Source organism: Aotus nancymaae, unplaced genomic scaffold (assembly GCF_030222135.1).
Source record: "Aotus nancymaae isolate 86718 unplaced genomic scaffold, 86718_ANA_hifiasm-v0.15.2.pri h1tg000041l, whole genome shotgun sequence".
NCBI lineage: Eukaryota > Metazoa > Chordata > Mammalia > Primates > Aotidae > Aotus > Aotus nancymaae.
This window is the reverse complement of record NW_026988455.1, coordinates 16,471,486-16,488,206: the sequence shown is the minus strand read 5'-3', so window position 1 is coordinate 16,488,206 and position 16,721 is coordinate 16,471,486. Positions and strand designations below refer to the sequence as shown.

Here is a 16,721-nt window from a genome sequence, read left to right as displayed (position 1 = left end):
TTGGCTGGTTTAGTAATCAGGCTACGCTAGCTATCCTGCAGCAACATATCTCTAAAGTCTCATTAGCATAATATGAAAGGAATTTATTTCTACTCACAACCCAGAGCAAAGCAGACCAGCCAACAGTCACACAGGACTACTTTCGTCGGACAGTTCCACAAGTTGGGAGTGCTTCACTTCAGCTGTCAGAATGAGGGGATGAGAGTGCAGAGAAGCACAACTACTCTGAATTGTCTCAGACTAGAAGTGGCTTCTTATTCCATTCATACTCCTTTCGTGACTCTTATTCATATGATCTGGACTAAGTCCACAGGGACTGGCAAACGTAGAGAGGAACATGGATATTTGTTGACTACATATCCTTAGACACAGTGAAGTTCAGAATTCTGGGTTGGAATTCTTTTCTCTTTTGAATGTGGTAGGCACTGCTCTGTGTCTTCCAACTTCCAGTCTCCCAGATTGCTGTTGAGAAACCAGTTTAATTATTGACTTTTGTGTATGACTACTCCCTTTCTTCTGACCACAGAAACACATAGGATTTTCACTTTGTTTCCAGTTTTTATAGTTTGAATTATGCTCCATACCCTCTGCTCTACCAAAATTCATATAGTGAAGCCCTAACCGCCAGTAATTCCGAATATGACTGTATTTAGAGGTGGGGCCTTTAAAGAGGTAATTAAAGTAAAATGAAGTCTAATGGGCAGATACTAACCTAATATGACTGGTGTCCATTTAAGAAGAGGAGATGAGACACAGACAACACTGACCAAGGGAAGACAATATGAAGACACAACTAGAAGGCAGCCACCTGCGAGCCAAGGAAAGAAGCCTCAGGAAAAAACAAACCTGCTGTTACGTCAATCTTAGATTTCTAGCATCCAAAACCATGAGAAAATACATTTCTGCTGTTCAAACCACCCAGTCTGTGGTTTTTTTGTTATGGCAGCTCTAGAAAACTAATAGATCAGTGTTTTGAAATTGCACAGGCCAGGCACAGTGGCTCACACCTGTAAGCAGTGCTTTGGGAGGCTGAGGCGCGTGGATCACCTGAGGTCAGGAGTTCGTAGACCAGTCTAGCCCACATGGTGAAACTCCATCTCTACTAAAAATACAAAAATTAGCCCAGGCATGGTGGCGGGCACCTGTAATCCCAGCTACTCAGGAGGCTGAGGCAGGAGAATCGCTTCAACCCGGGAGGCAGAGGTGGCAGTGAGCCGAGATAGGGCCATTGCACTCCAGCCTGGGTGACAAGAAAAAGAGAGAGAGAGGGAGAAAGAAGGAAGGAAGAAAGGAAGGGAGGGAGGGAGGGAAGGAGGGAGGAAAGGAATTGCACTTTTTTTTTTTTTTTGGTCACTCAAGTAATCTCTTACAATCTGAGAACTCATGTCCTTGGATTTCCTTGAATTACTTTATTGACGATTTCCTTTCATCTCTTTTCTTTGTTGCTCTTTGTAGATCTTCTCTTATTCAGATGTTAGACTTCTTATTCTGGTCCGTTAATTTTTTTCTTTTTATTTTCTAACTCACCTTTTTGCTCTGCTTACTGGGAGAGTGGTGCAAATTTATCATCTAAACTTTCTCTGATTTTTTTATTCTACTATTATATACGGTTCAAATTTCCCAAAGCTCCCTTTTTGTTTCTTGAATGTCCCTTTCTAAAATAACATAAAACTGTTTCGTGGTTACAATATCTCCTCTTACGGCTCTGTGGATATTTTTTTAAAGTGTGAATCAATTAAAACTCTTTTTATATTTTATTTTTTTGGGTACATAATAGGTATATATATTTATGGAGGACATGTGCTTTTTTGTTGTTCCTGTTGTTGTTTTTAGATGGAGTTTCACTCTTGTCGCCCAGGCTGGAGTGCAATGGGGCAATCTCAGCTTACCGCAACCTCCGCTTCCCGGGTTCTAGAAATTCTCCTGCCTCAGCCTCCCAAGTAGCTAGGATCACAAGCACGCACCACCACGCATGGCTACTTTTGTATTTTTAGTAGAGACAGGAGGCGAGTAGCAGCCCCCCGGCCACCCATGGCTGCTACGAACCCTCTGGCTAAGGGGTGCCCACAGCGGCTATTTAGACAATTTGGAGTAATGTGATACTGGGAACGATATCATAGGGAGGAGATAATGTTATTGTGTTTCTTTTTTGATATTTGGCACAATAACACTAGTTCTAGTTCCACCTCTGTGATATTGACAAAAATATCATCCTCGCCCCCCTTGACATTAGAATGGAAATCACAGGGGGGTTTCACCCCTTGCAATATTTAATTCAATATAATTTTTTTTTTGTGGACCTTAGTTACAATATCAGAGCATGGTGTACACTTCTTGCCATATTGAGAGTATTACCATATGGGCAGTCATATCATCCTCTCCTTCCCTGGATATTAGGAACAATATCACAGGGTGGGTGTACAGCCCCCGCCACATTATGAGTAATATCATCTCTCATACCCTAGATATTAGGAACAATATCACTGGGGTTTGTGTGCTTCCTGAGATATTTGGAGTAATAGCCTCTCCGTTTTTGGATATTAGAAACAATATTACAGTGGTGGTGTACACTTCCTGCAATATTGAGTGTGTAATCATCCTCTCTCCCCTGGATATTAGGAACTATATCACAGAAGTGTTGTACACAACCTGCGATATTGGAACAATATCACAGGGGCATGTAAACCTAATGCAATATTGTGAGTAATATTGTCCTAGGATACAATGAATAATTAGAAAGAGTGTACACCCACTGTGATATTACGAGTAAGATCTCTCTAAGATATTATAAATAATCTGATAGGGTGTACACCACTGAAATATTAGCAGAAATATCTTCCCAGGATATTACAAATAATATCACAGGGTGTACACACATGGTGTACACCCATTGTGACACTAGGTGTAATATCTCCACAGGATATTATGAATAATATCACATAGTGTACACCCACTGTAATATTGGGAATATTTCTTTAGAATGTACAAATAATATCACATTATGTACACCAACTGTGAGATTAAAATTAATATTGTCCTAGGGTATTACAAATAATGTACAGATGTACAACCTTTGTGATATTTAGAGTAGTATCTTTCTAGAATATTACAAAGAATATTACAGAATGTAAACCCACTGTGATATCAGGAGTAATACCTCTCTAGAGGTGTATTACAAAAAATATCACATGGCATACAATCGCTGAGATATTAGGAGTATCTCCCTAATATATTACAAATAGTATCACATAGTGTACACCAACTGTGATATCAGGAGTAATATCTAACTGAGATATTATGAGTAATATCACATGGCATACACCCACTGTGACTTTAGGAGCAATATCGTTCTAGGATATTAGGAATAATATCACAGAGTGTACACTTCCTTTCACAATGAGAGTTATATCTACATGTACACACATGGGTGTATACCCACTTTGATGTTAGAAGTAATATTTATCTAATATACTAAAAATAATATCCCAGGATGTACTCATAATGTGTACATTTATTGGGATATTACAACTAATGTATATAATATGTACAATATGTACATTTATTGTGATGTACATATTGTACACAATACATATGTACAATAAATGTACATAATGTGTACAATATATACATTTATAGTTGGGGTTAGGGTTAGGGTAAGGGTTAAGGTTAGGCTGACCATGTTGGTCAGGCTGGTCTCAAACTCCTGACCTCAGGTGATTCACCTGCCTTGGCCTCCCAAAGTGCTGGGATTACAGGCGTGAGCCACTGCACCTGGCAGATATTTTAATACGGGTATACAATGTGTAATAACAAAATCCAGGTAAATGGTAAATCTGTCACCTCAAGCATTTATCATTTTTTTGTGTAACAAACATGCCAGTTATACTCTTTTAGTTATTTTTAATGTACAACAAATTATTGTTGATTATAGTCACCCAGTTGTGCTAGCAAATATTAGATTTTATTCATTCTATCTAACTATATTTTTTTGCTCATTAACCACCCCACCTCCCACCACAACTACCCTTCCAGCCTCTGGGAACCCTCAATCTACTCTATCTCCCTGAGTTCTATTGTTTTCATTTTTAGGTCCCACAAATGAATAAGAACATGTGAAGTCTGCTTTTTTGTGCCTGGCTTATTTCACTTAACATGATGTCCTCCAGTTCCATCCATGTTGTTGCAAATGACAGTTTCTCATTCTTTTTATGGCTGAGTAGTATTCCATTGTGTATATGTACCACATTTCTAAAAAAATCTATGTATTGATGGACACTTATGTTGCTTCCAAGTCTTAGCTATCGTGAACAGTGAATAGTGCTACAGTAAACATGGGAGTGCAGTTATCTCTTCAATATACTGATTTCCTCTCTTTGGGGTATATATCTAGCAGTGGGATTGTTGAATTATATGATGGTTCTATTTTTAGTCTTTAGAGGAACCTCCATACTGTTCTCCATAGTAGCTGTACTAGGCTCTGTGGATATTAATAATAGTTTTATTTTCTCTGCATAGTTTTCGTTACTTGTTTATTTGTTTGTTTGCTTGCTTTGGTCTCTACCTTTCATGCTGGCAGTTCTCCTTAGATGTCTGATCATCTTTGGTAGTCTTCTCAAATTTAGGAGTGAGGTAGTAAAAAACCTTCTTGGAAGTCCTGATCCCATGGATGAAGCTTCTTGTCCACCAGCTTCAGTTTGGGTCATCTGGCTGGGCCATTTAGTTGGGTCATTCTTAACATCAGTATCTTTATGTCTTTCCTCTGGAAGTGGTCAGATATGCCTGAAAATAGTTTTCTAATCTCTAGTGATCTGGAATTAGAATGGGGGTAAAAGACATGGAGTTTTGTTATGTTATAAACGTGCTTGTAAATGTTCAATGCCCTTTCATTTATATTACTGAACTCCATCCCCAAATGTGCCAAATGTTCTCCAGAAAGTAACTTTCTCTATTTACCTTACCTAGCCTCTGCCAGACTACGAGAGGAGCCATTATCTAGCTATACAGTGTTGAAAAGATGGTGTATGGATCTGACAACTTCTTATACAGACTTATAACCCAACCCTTCCATTTATCCTCATTTTCAGCGGTATCTGGCATTTGGAAGCAGTGTTGGAGGTCTGTGATGTTGTCAGGTACTTCCCAGCTTTCTCTAAGACAAATTTAGGGATCATCTTTCTCAGTTGTGTTGCCTCTTGTCTATATGGCTTCTAAATTCCAAAAGCTTGTTGTTTTTGTCTTCCTTTCTAATTTCATCATCATTGTTGGTTTCTACCTTTAAAAAAGTCCCTTTACTTTCATTTTCTTGGGTTTCAGAAGAAAGCCAAAGTAAATGCATTTCTGGAATTGATCACCTCCTCCTAAGCAAGGACATGGCCTTGTAACTTATGACATATGTGGCCAATGGAAAATTAGTAAATACATGGTGAAAAAATGTCCATTGAAATGCTCATAAGAAGGTATAATTATTTCATTTGTCTGTTTCCTTGTAATTCATTTTACTAGTCAAGTCTCTTTACAGCTTAGTAATTTAAGCAAAAAAAAAAAAAAATTATCAGAAGGCAGCATAGTGGAGTTGTCATAAAGGGAGACTTTAGGGTCAAACCCCCTGTGTTTGAATCCTGATGCCACTAATTACAAGCTATGTAACCTTAGGCATATTTCTTAATCTGTGCCTCAATTTCCTCCTCTGTAAAGTGGAGATAATGGCAGTGCATTTCACATTTTTAAAACAAGGATTAACTGAAACAATACATTCTTAAATAATACTTGGCATATGATAACTACTTAATTAATATTAGTTTTTATCAGGAATCTCTCTTTTTCCCACCTCTTCCGGCTCTGCCTTCTCCCTGCCTCAGGCAGCTACTCTAGTGGTGGCTAGAAGGCCACGGAACCTCCAGGCTTACATCTTCTCCCATTTCATTTGCAACAAAATGAGAAAGTCTCCACTGCAAATGCTTCCAGCAAGAATTCTGGGTTTGAGGCTCACTGACTCTTATTGGTCCTCTGACTTAATTATGAAAGACAAGGTAGCCATGCTCTGATGAGCCAGGATTGGGTTGGAGAACCACCTTTGGTGCCTACAGTGGAGGCAGCTCCATCAAGACCATGGTCTGAAAATGGAAGAAGCATCTTTTTCAGAAAATGCAGATGCTACTCCCAGAAATGGGGGAAATGGATACTGGATCAACACAGCAATAGGTGCCTGCCATACCCACCTCATCCACTGAGCTCATGGTGACATGTAAACACACACAACAAAAATTAACAAATATTTGAGGACATCAAGATAATGGATATAAAATAATAAATACAGAAGTAAAATTAACACAGAAAATGAGTACAGCTAAATAAACATAAAATGCAAAATTGAAACTTTCCAGCAACGTGACTGTAGCATGAAAGATTAAGACAGTTTTGATTTAAAAAAGACTGAAAGGAAATATTCCAACATGCTGACCGCTTTGTAATGTGCCTGGAGGTGAGGGGTGAGTGGGAAGGAGTTTCTCTCTTAACATAATGAGGCCAATATTATAACTTAAAAGAAGTAAGGTCAAGATAAATGAATGGGAAGAATATGATTTTTTCATATATATTTGGTGGGGTGCTTCAGAAGGAAATTCGTTTTTTTTCCATAGGAGAATGTTATCCACAGCCTGGAATAGAAGCCCGCCATTGGATCTCCCCCACGGGTAGAACAGAGCCAACTTTCCCCTCTGTAGGGCCTGCAGAAACTGGAAGAGGTGGAGAGGGGAGTTCACAGGATTTGGTAGCTGCCTGAGAAATTGTCCAGACATAAGAACCGACCAAAGGATGTGTAGTGGAATATTTAGGGAGCAGAAGGCAGACTGATGGGGCAGTGGGTAAATAGAGAGGCCTGAGGGAAGCACAGGGGGAAGCTGGGAGTTAGGAGTGAGGCAGTGACCATAGCCACGTAGGCACGAAAATGAGGGGCAAAAGTGACCAGACCACAAGATCATCTCTTAACTCTCTGTCCCTGTAATTTCTTTTTCTCTCTTTGAGATATGACTTTTGGAAAACTGCCTAAATTTTTCCACAAAGAACTATGTATTTCTGCATTCATGTCAAATGTGTGAGCTCAGGTTGAGAAAAGTGGGCCTGCTGGGGCCAGATCTAGGAGACATAATGTTTCCCACCCTCTGCCCCATACCCTACTGGGATTAGCAGCATCCTCACCATGGACAGCTGGGTGGCAAGGCCTTCTCCAAGAGACTATGACCTAGAAACAGAAACAGCAATCACCATGTGTGCGTTTCAAAAGCCTGAGAGATCAAGCTTGAATTCTTTAATGGACCCTTACACTCAGGCCCTGCCTACCTCCAGGGCTTTATTTTTGCTATTCACTTCACTCTGCACCCCTGGGCTCCCAACATTCTTCTAATTCTCAGGATGAGTAGTGGTGTCCCCTGTCTCCCTGCCTTTGCACAAGTGCTCCTTCTGCCTCATGAACTTGTTTAAGACCCAGTTCCAATGTCACAGTGTTGGTATAGTCATTCTTCCTCAGCGTCAATCAGTCTACCACCACCCTCTCCGAAGAACAAGTCATTTCCTCTCTGTGCTTCCTCACTTGCCCAGAATGATATATGGCAAAACATTCCTGTGCTGTCACACAGAGCCTGGGCCTCTTCTTTCCTTCTTTATATGTGTCTCATTCCTGGACCATGAGTTCTGGGAAGTCAGGGAACAAGTATTCTTTGTTTTGCCCCTATTATCACCTAGCCCAGTGCATGACATATGGTAACCACTTGGTAAAGGTCTGGAGGAGTGAACAGAAGACACATGGATGACAGAGTGAACTTACTCACTCATTAATGAATTAATCCAAAATCCTTTTAGTTATAAAATGCTATGCTACAAATATTCCTATTGCATATGCAACAGCATTGTACATTGGAATATATTGTAAATGCAATATTTAAAACACTAATAAAGTATACATATAAAATATAAAAATATGAAACAAAATATAAAAATATAAACAAAAATATAAATATACAACTAATAAAGTATGTATATAAAATATAAAACATATACATGTGTATTTATCTAAAATACAATGATAATTTTTAAAGGAAAGTTTGCTAATCTTTGTTCTTTTCATATTGAAAGATTTTTTTATGACAAAATAAGGAATGAAGTGAAGAAAATGAGGAGCTCCAAGTTCTAATGTCTAAAGTATGATTGGTTTTAAATACGTGCACACAAATCTTTCTATATGTTTCACCAATTACAAGACAACAATAAAGACATCTACTTGCTAGTAATAATGTATGTGCTGGTTTGATTTTTCAAACCAAGATATAAATACGAAAGAGAGTTGAAAGATATTCATAAAAAGGCACAACTAATATAAGAGAATAAAAGGTAAAAACTGTCACTTTCTCCCGAAAGACAAGTGAAACTTGGCCATTCCCATTCAAGTTCACTTGAAGAAGCATTTATTCATTCATTTATTCAATAAATACTTTTTGAGCACCTACTATGTGCCAGGCTTCTAGACACTAGAGATAGGGCACAAATGAACCAAACAAAAACCTCTGCATTGATGGAATTGATATTCTAGAAGCATAAGAGATAATAAACAAACAAATAAAATGTATAGTATGTCAGATAGTGGTAACAGCTATGGAGAAAAACAAAGTTGGAAAAGGAGTTAGAAAGTGTCAGCATAAGGGAAGGGGGCATTGTCATGTTAACTAGATGGTCTTGGAAGGTGACATTTGAACTAAATCTGGGGAGGTCCTGGGTGGTCTTTGGGAAGAAGGAAAGGAACATGAAAATGATCACACTTTTTTTTTTTTTCTTTAGTCCTGTCCTCAGGATCTTGCATTCCACTGGGCTGAGTTTATTGGTAATGACCCACACTTGTAACTAATTAAATGGTGCTTTCAGACTGAAAGAAATACTCCACTAGGTAGAAATGGAACATGGCAACTTGATTCAAACCTTAAAGAATGGGGAGAGACTGGATGCGATGTAGGGGGAAGACAGCAGGAAGGATCACATAAGCAGGGGGAGGCCCTGGGCAGAGAAGAGTACTTCCTGCTCTAGGGACAAGCTGGAGATCTTCCCTGCTCCAACAGAAAGGTAAGGAATAAAGCTGGTTTTGTGAAGTGGCCATATAAGTTAGTGAGAAAAGGTCACACTTGGTCATAGAGGCTACAGGAAGTCACAAAAGCTAAATGAGCAGAGAAGAAATAAGATGAAACACGTATTTTAGTGAACTTCATCTAGTGGTATAATCAGATTAGATAGGAGAAAGAAAAGACTACAAGCAGTGAAGCCATTTAAAATCTTAGTTTTGTTATCTAGATATTAATTTATAAGGGCTGGACCAGAATGGAAGCAGTGAGAACAGTGATATTTACAAAGAAGTGATATTTATAAGTGATAAATGGCAGACCTTGCTAAGTGATTAAATTTGAAGGACACGGGAGGAAAAAAAGTTAGAGTTGACGTATGCAGATGGAGTCATTCCAAGACACAGGCCTCTGTGATCCAACGAGAGTGTGACTCACTCAGGATCATACAGTTAGCAAAAAGCTGAAGCCAGAACCCAAATTCCCTGCTTTCACCTCCACTAGATGACTCCAAAGTTTTAAACCTGGGAAATAAGGAAGCAGTTTGCTTCCTGCCAAAAATGGGTTATTATGGAGAGATAGCTAGCTTCCAGTTAAGTAGGGTAGATGGAGAAATTTTAGTTTTATATTTGAGTTTGAAGATACTAGAGTACAGAAATCTGGGAGAAAGGCAAAATTTTAGGATAGGAAAAGGCTCTTCCCTTACTAGTTTGTGATCTTGCTCAAGTCACTTAACTTCTCTAAGCCTCAGTTTCTCCAGTTGCAAAGGAGGGGGTTAACATTATTACTTAATGGTTACCATTAACTAATTAATATTTATAAAGGACTTGGAGCAGTACCTGGTATAAGATAAGTGTTATTTAGTTTTTTTATTAAAGAAAACAGGTAAGATGTGATGTAATGAAAGTTTGGCTTTCTGGGGAGGTAAGAAGAAGAAGTGGGGAAAACTAGAGGAGAATTTAGGAAAATTGATGTATGGTCTGAGATAGAAGTCAAGGGAAGAATTGTATAAGCTGAAAAATAAAATTGAATGACAAAAAGGTACAGAGAAAGAAGAAGGCCAAGAAAGACCATCAGATGTGAAAAGGGGTCCTCCCAAAGTTCACTCCGGACAAAGAGCTCCTGGAGAATGAAGGAGGCAGTGAGAATGAGGAATAAAGGTTCTTGGATAGCTATTTGCCAGCAATATGTGAATGTATCCAAGAACAGATCAAGCTTGAAAATAGGCATTTGACTAAATTAATGGATAACACATTCATGAATTGTTAAAACACTGTTAAGGAAATCTGGAGACAATTCTAACCATCAGAAAATTGACAGCACAGAGGATAACAATGCTGGCCTTACCTTCATGGTTAGGTACCAAATACTAAACTGAATGCAGCATGATCTGAGGTAAGATGGAAGATTTTATGATTCCCACATTCACCCAAAATCTTTTCCTTGATTGCAAATGCTGAAAATTTGAGATGTTCTCATTAAATTTTATGTTTGTGTGAAACCAGTATCTTTTTGTTCTATATGAAAGTATATGTCATAAACATTCAGAAACTCAGAGAAGCTCATCTGAAAGGCTGGCGTAGTACAGCATGGACTGAAGCCTCTGGGGCAAAATGCTTTCTATGTATCATTCGTTGGGTCTCAGTTAGAAGAAGTACTTACACATTTGTTCTCTTTGTATTTTTCTATCCAAATGTTTGCTCATAAATTCCAATGTAGTAAATAGGGAGAATTTTGAAAGTCAGAAACTCTAAATTTCAAAAGAGCTTTATTTTTCTTTAGGTTTGTTTTCATTCGTAGTCCATGTAAATGAACTTTGTCTTATATGCTTAAAAGGGCACTGATATTTGGTGAGGAGTGGGTGTGGGGGAGGAGTTACCTAACCAGTTCTGAAAAGTTACTAAACTGCCTACCAGAAAGGAAGGCTATATCAGGAAGAGACTGAATATAGTCCTTAGGCATTTTAATATTAGGTTGCAAATCAGGTTATATTGGACTGGCACTGTCCAATAGGAATATAATGAGGCCTACAAATGTGAGCCACATATGTAATTTTACATTTTTTCAAATGCAAGCAGCATCTTTAAAAGGGAAAAACAGGTGAAATTAATTTTAATAATATATTTTTTATATCCAAAATATTTAACATGCAATCAACATAAAAATCATTAAGACATTTTGCATTATTTTTTCTGTACTGTCTTTAAATTCCAGCCTGTATTTTACACATCCAGCACTTGACAATTCAGACCACATCACGCCAGTGGTCAGTAGCCATATGTGGCTAGTGGCTATCATATTAAATAGTGCAGCTTTGAACCAAAAAAACCTTTGCTTTGGTTTTTTTCTTTTTCTTTTTTTAAAGACGGAGTTTCATTCTTGTTCCCCAGGCTGGAGTGCAATGGCAAGATTTTGGCTCACCGCAACCTTCGCTTCCCAGGTTCAAGTGATTCTCCTGTCTCAGCCTCCCGAGTAGCTAGGATTACAGGTGCCCACCACCCCCGGCTAATTTTGGTATTTTTAGCAGAGATGGGTTTTCACCATGTTGGCCAGGCCGATCTTGAACTCCTGGCTTCAGGTGATCCGCCTGTCTCGGCCTTCCAAAGTGCTGGGATTACAGGCGTGAGCCACAGCGCCCGGCCCGCTTTGGTATTTTTTAAGAGCAGGTTGGTAAATGGAGGCATTATGTGAAGAGTGCCCTCGTATAGCACAGCTTACAGCAGCATGCCAGCACCTTGAAATGAACACAGGCTTTTCCACTCCAGTCAACACTGGGACTTTTCTGTTTCTTTCTTGAGTTTGAGGCTGGGCTTCTTAGCAGACATCAGTCTAAAACTGAAATAAACCTGGACGCAGTGTACCCTTGAAAAGCAAGAATGCCGCATTCAGTGTTTGTCCAGAGAAAAGCACACATGTCAGGTTGCAACGAAAAGAATTTTTTGAGAACTCATAATGTTTATTTCTTGGATGAATCTACTATATTTATTTAAGGTGTCCCAGGAAGGATGATGGGCGTAACGCTTGCAAAAGTTGATTTGAATCCTGATAGATTCCACTAACTTTTTTTTTTTTTTTTGGTCTGACTTCTTTAAAAAATGGTGTCAACCCTTAATAACACCTAGCCTAAAGAATCCCAGGGTTGATTACCGACCTCGCCAAATTTGTGGGGCTCCCCCTACTTCCCCACATTCCCTGGCAGCTTCGCAGCTTCGGGCAGTTGGAGTTTCCGGTCCTCGCTCCTTTCTGCCGGAGGTCAGCGGCCCCGGGCAGAGCGCGCCGTCTGCCCGAGTATCCCGAGGCGATTTCCGCGCTAGGTCCACGCCCTCCTCTCCCGCCGCTGCCTGCGTGCCAGACCGGGCGCGGGTTGGTGGGGCTGGCCACCGCGGCTCGGAGCTTGGGCCCTCCCCCGGGGTGATTTCAGCGCAGAAGGTGGAAATGCGGAAGTTTCCAGTTCCGATTGACAGATGAGGCTTGCGCCTGGGTCCGCGTGCTCCGCGGCGACTCTGCTGCGCGCCGGGCCCCCGCTCTCCGCACTCCGCGACCCTAGAAGCCACCACGCCACCGGCGGGTCATGGCCACTCTGCCGAGCGCAGAGCGCCGCGCGTTTGCGCTCAAGATCAACAGGTAAGACCCGCCCCGCGGCGCTGCAGGTCGCGGCCGAACAGCCCAGCACCGGCGTGGCGCGGAGCAACGCTGCAGGGGCCGAGGCCCGACGAGTCCCTGCGCGTCCGCGGCGAGGCGCCCCTAAGACCTGGGGCGCCCAGTCCCGGGGCTGCGGCGGTGGTGCCGCTGGACGGCGCGGTCCTCCCGGAGAATCCTGGTGCTCCCGGTTGTCCTCAGCCATCGGGGATAGCTTCCCCGAACAACTTCGCCCGCTCCGCCCTCCAGATTCTTACAGGTGGCCAAGCCCCAGGAGGGTGATAGACGCCAGAGTAACCGTGTTGGGCACACCACGGAGTTTCTCATAAACAGCTCCTTCCTTTGAGACTATTCTGAGCGGAGGGAAAGAAGCGAAGTGGCTGAAATGAGAGTTGCATTTGAGGCAGGCTGCAAGACTTCTGTTGCCCTAAGCAGAGCTCTGCCTCTCCTGGTTCATTATTCCAGAAAGAGTTTGGCTCCTGGTGGCATCGCTATTTTTATACCCTGGTCCAAAGGAGCTATGAAGTGGAAAAAGTGATTTTTAAAATTCTTCACTTAAATAAACCAAAAGGCATTTTGGCCTGTGGCTGACACTTCGAGATTTATAGGACTACGACAAAAAACTAAGGATGAGGGGATCCCAGCTCACCATCCAATTCCTCAACGAAATTGCACAAACTAAATGTAAGCACATTTACTGCTCATCGTTCTCAGTAAAGGTGCTTTAACTGCAGTTTTTCCTCCACTGAAAACTGCTGACAAGTATTTTGGACATTTTTGTTTTGCCCTGAGAAAGCTAGACTGTCTAGTTAAAAGATAATGGGAAATTCATCCTCAAGTGTCAGCTTATTCTATTGCCCACAGGGGCCATCCGATTTGTTAATCTTTTAGCTGAACCTGTGAAAGCTGAATTTCACCGTAGGTCCATCTTTGCACTGCTAGTGTGTGAAGAGATTTGAACAAGGAATTAAAAGCCCAGAAAAACAAGGTGGTAAGATCTTCCAGAGGGCATACTGATCTTTATGGATGATTTTATTTCCACCTGATATGTAGCTGTGAGCAAACTGTTTCTCTTACCTTATTATTTCTTCATCTGTAAATGAGTTTAATTATTAATGTATATTGCATGTTAATGTTGAAGGCCAAAAGGTATTAAGTCAAAAAGGCATAAAGAAGCTGGGTGCTGTGGCTCACACTTCTAATCCCAGCACTTTGGGAGGCCCAGGGGGGAGAATTGCCTGAGACCAGAGTTTGAGACCAGCCTGGACAACATAGTGGGACCCCTGTAACTACAAAAAATAATTTTAAAACATTAGCCAGGTGTGGTTGCATGCACCTGTAGCCCCAGCTATTCGAAAGACTGAGGCAAGAGGATCACTTGAGCCCAGGAGGATCACAGCTGTGATCATGCCACTGCACTCCAGCCTGGGTGAAAGAGTGAGATCCTGTCTCAAAAAAAAAAACAAAAAAAGGCATGAAGTATATCAGTGATCTCCCTATGGGAATTTTTTTCTACTTTAGGGTTTATAGCTGTTGCAAGCCAGGTGGGGCAATTCATTCGGGGAGTATAGGGAATCAAACTGAAGTTACCGATGGGAGTATTATTTTCATAGCTGATGCTCTTCTGTCTTCGTGAATTTTAGGTTAGGAATTGTGACTTGGGCAGAAAGATGTTAGAAACTATGGGGTTGGGCAGGGTTGATCTGGGGTGAGCGGCCAGGACCTGTACTAATCCTACAGGCAGTCTTGCAAGCAACTGCGGAGTTGGTGTCACCTGGGATATGAATAAAGGCCCTGGTTAGTGTCTGATCTGCTTGCAAATTGGCTCTCTGCTACAGACTCACTGTGCAACACTGGACATGTTATTTAACTTCTCTAAGCTTTGGTTTCTTTATATGTCAGGTAGAGATAGTCATAGTACCTACTTCTTATTTCTGTTTGAGGATGAAATGAATAATAGGTACAAAGTCTGAATTGTCAAGTGCTGGATGTGTAAAATACACATAGGACTTTGGAGACAGAACAGAAAAAATAATGCAAAATGTCTTGTTAATGATTTTCATGTTGATTGCCTGTTGCTTGTAGTGTCTGCTCTGGCTCAGAATAAATGCTAAATAATTCTTAGTTACCATCATTAACATTACCAGCAGCTTCACTGCTGTCAACATCTCCATCATCACTATCTTTGAGAGCCTAAGAAAGAAAGGTAGGAAGGAAAGTTGAAGTTGGAGAACTGGAGGCAGAGACCAGTTTGGGTCGGGTATGGAGATGCCGGTGGCTGGCTGGGAGCTTTCTTGGGGCCAGTGTTTCCCCTCATGTGCCTTCCATCCTGTGGCTGAGAACACAAAACACATTCAGTGGAACAAAATGTGGGATGAAATCTGATCAAGAAGAGCCCCCTCAAGTTAAATAAAGTATAAAAGGTTCTATAATCCTCAGGCAAGTAAATGGATTGGAAATTCCTATTCTTAGCGTTCTGTTTTCCTTTTTGAAGCATTCTTTGTATTGTGTGGAAGAGTTATGCTAAGGAGATTGGCAGAAATTATTATTCAAAGGAGCAGATTAATAAGGACATACCTAGGATTAATATGTCATTTAATTTCATTATTTATTGTTTACTTATTGTGTTCCAGACACTATGTTATACAATCAGTGGATTTTATGATGAAATTCTCACAAAAACCCTATCAAACTCATGAAGTCTTGTACAGAGGAGGAAAAAGGATCTTGGAGATGTAGCTGTACAAGGCCATGTAATTTGTTCAAGAACATACAACCAGCAGTGGCAGAGCTGGGATTGCAAACTGCTCCAAAGACTGTGCTCTTAATTGGGTCTATTGTTATTTTGGTCCATGTATCCCAAAAATTTCCTTTAAAGCAAAAGGGGAATTAATTTTTTAAAAAATCTTTACTTTGGTAGTAGCATTGGGAAAATGTTCTGTTTCTGATTAGTGTTTAATATGTAAACATTAACAATGTGATATTTTGCAATGTTGAAGGTGGAAAAGAAATGTTTTCCCTTGCATACCTACCTATTATTTTTTTAAAATAGGTCAGATTCCAAAAGTAAGACTGTGTTGAAATATGGCCATTAGTACATTCAGTGTGTGCTCATGTTTTTCACCTTACTACTCAGAATGATATAAACTATCCCTTAAAAATATTCATGGGATAATCAGCTGGGTGTGATGGCTCATGCCTATAATCCCAGCACTTTGGGAGGCCAAGGCGGGCGGATCATGAGGTCAGGAGATCAAGACCATCCTGGCAACATGGTAAAACCCTGTTTCTACTAAAATACAAAAAATATTAGCTGGGCCTGGTGGTGTGCGCCTGTAGTCCCAGCTACTCAGGAGACTGAGGCAGGGGAATCCTTTAAACTTGGGTGGCAGAGGAGGCCATGAGCCGAGATCATGTCACTGCACTACAGCCTGGGAGAAAGAGCAAGACTCCATCTAAAAAAAAAAAAAAGAGAGAGAGAGAGAGAGAAGGAAAGGAAGGAAGGAAGGAAGGAAGAAATAAAGAAATTTCATTGGATAAAACCAGTGTGCTTCCTGTTAATAAAGCATTCAAATCTGATATATTAAAAATAGCATTTGTAGAGAGTTCAGTTCTGTCCACACCAGTCTCCAGAAGGAGTACACAGACTATCTCAAGTCTGAGAAGAAACCCACAGTCTTTAAATTCTGTGGCTTCCTGCAAGCATCATTGCCCAATGCCGAAGCCAAGAGGAACCTGGAAATGCCCAGCAGTGACCATTCTCTTATGTTGGCACTGGCCTCACATGCTCTTATAAATTCTAAATTTCATGTGTTGTAAATCATCATATGGGACTTGTTTTGTTTTGAGCGCCAAGTTTAACTGTATCACTTGCTATGGTTAAGCATTTTGCTAGAACCCACAGCTCAGGAAGATATAAAAGAAAGGATCCATCACTGAATGTTTCTGAGGAAGAAAGGTGAAATTAATTTTCTTGTAAGT

At 40.6% G+C, this 16,721-nt stretch overlaps 1 protein-coding gene across 5 annotated transcripts in view; it reads left to right on the top strand.

Moving 5' to 3' along the window:
* The first annotated feature begins 12,655 nt into the window (after positions 1 to 12,655).
* The window catches only part of DOCK8 (dedicator of cytokinesis 8), a 242,801-nt gene continuing 238,735 nt past the window's right edge, over positions 12,656 to 16,721 (top strand). For 3 of the 5 annotated variants that reach the window (XM_064361489.1, XM_064361488.1, XM_064361495.1), the window contains exon 1: positions 12,656 to 12,725. In XM_064361489.1, the coding sequence (XP_064217559.1) occupies positions 12,673 to 12,725 (53 nt within the window). In that variant the 5' untranslated portion in view covers positions 12,656 to 12,672. Of the gene's footprint in view, positions 12,726 to 13,484; positions 13,732 to 16,721 lie in introns of those variants that run through there. The other 2 variants (XM_064361493.1, XM_064361492.1) reach the window with 2 other exon arrangements.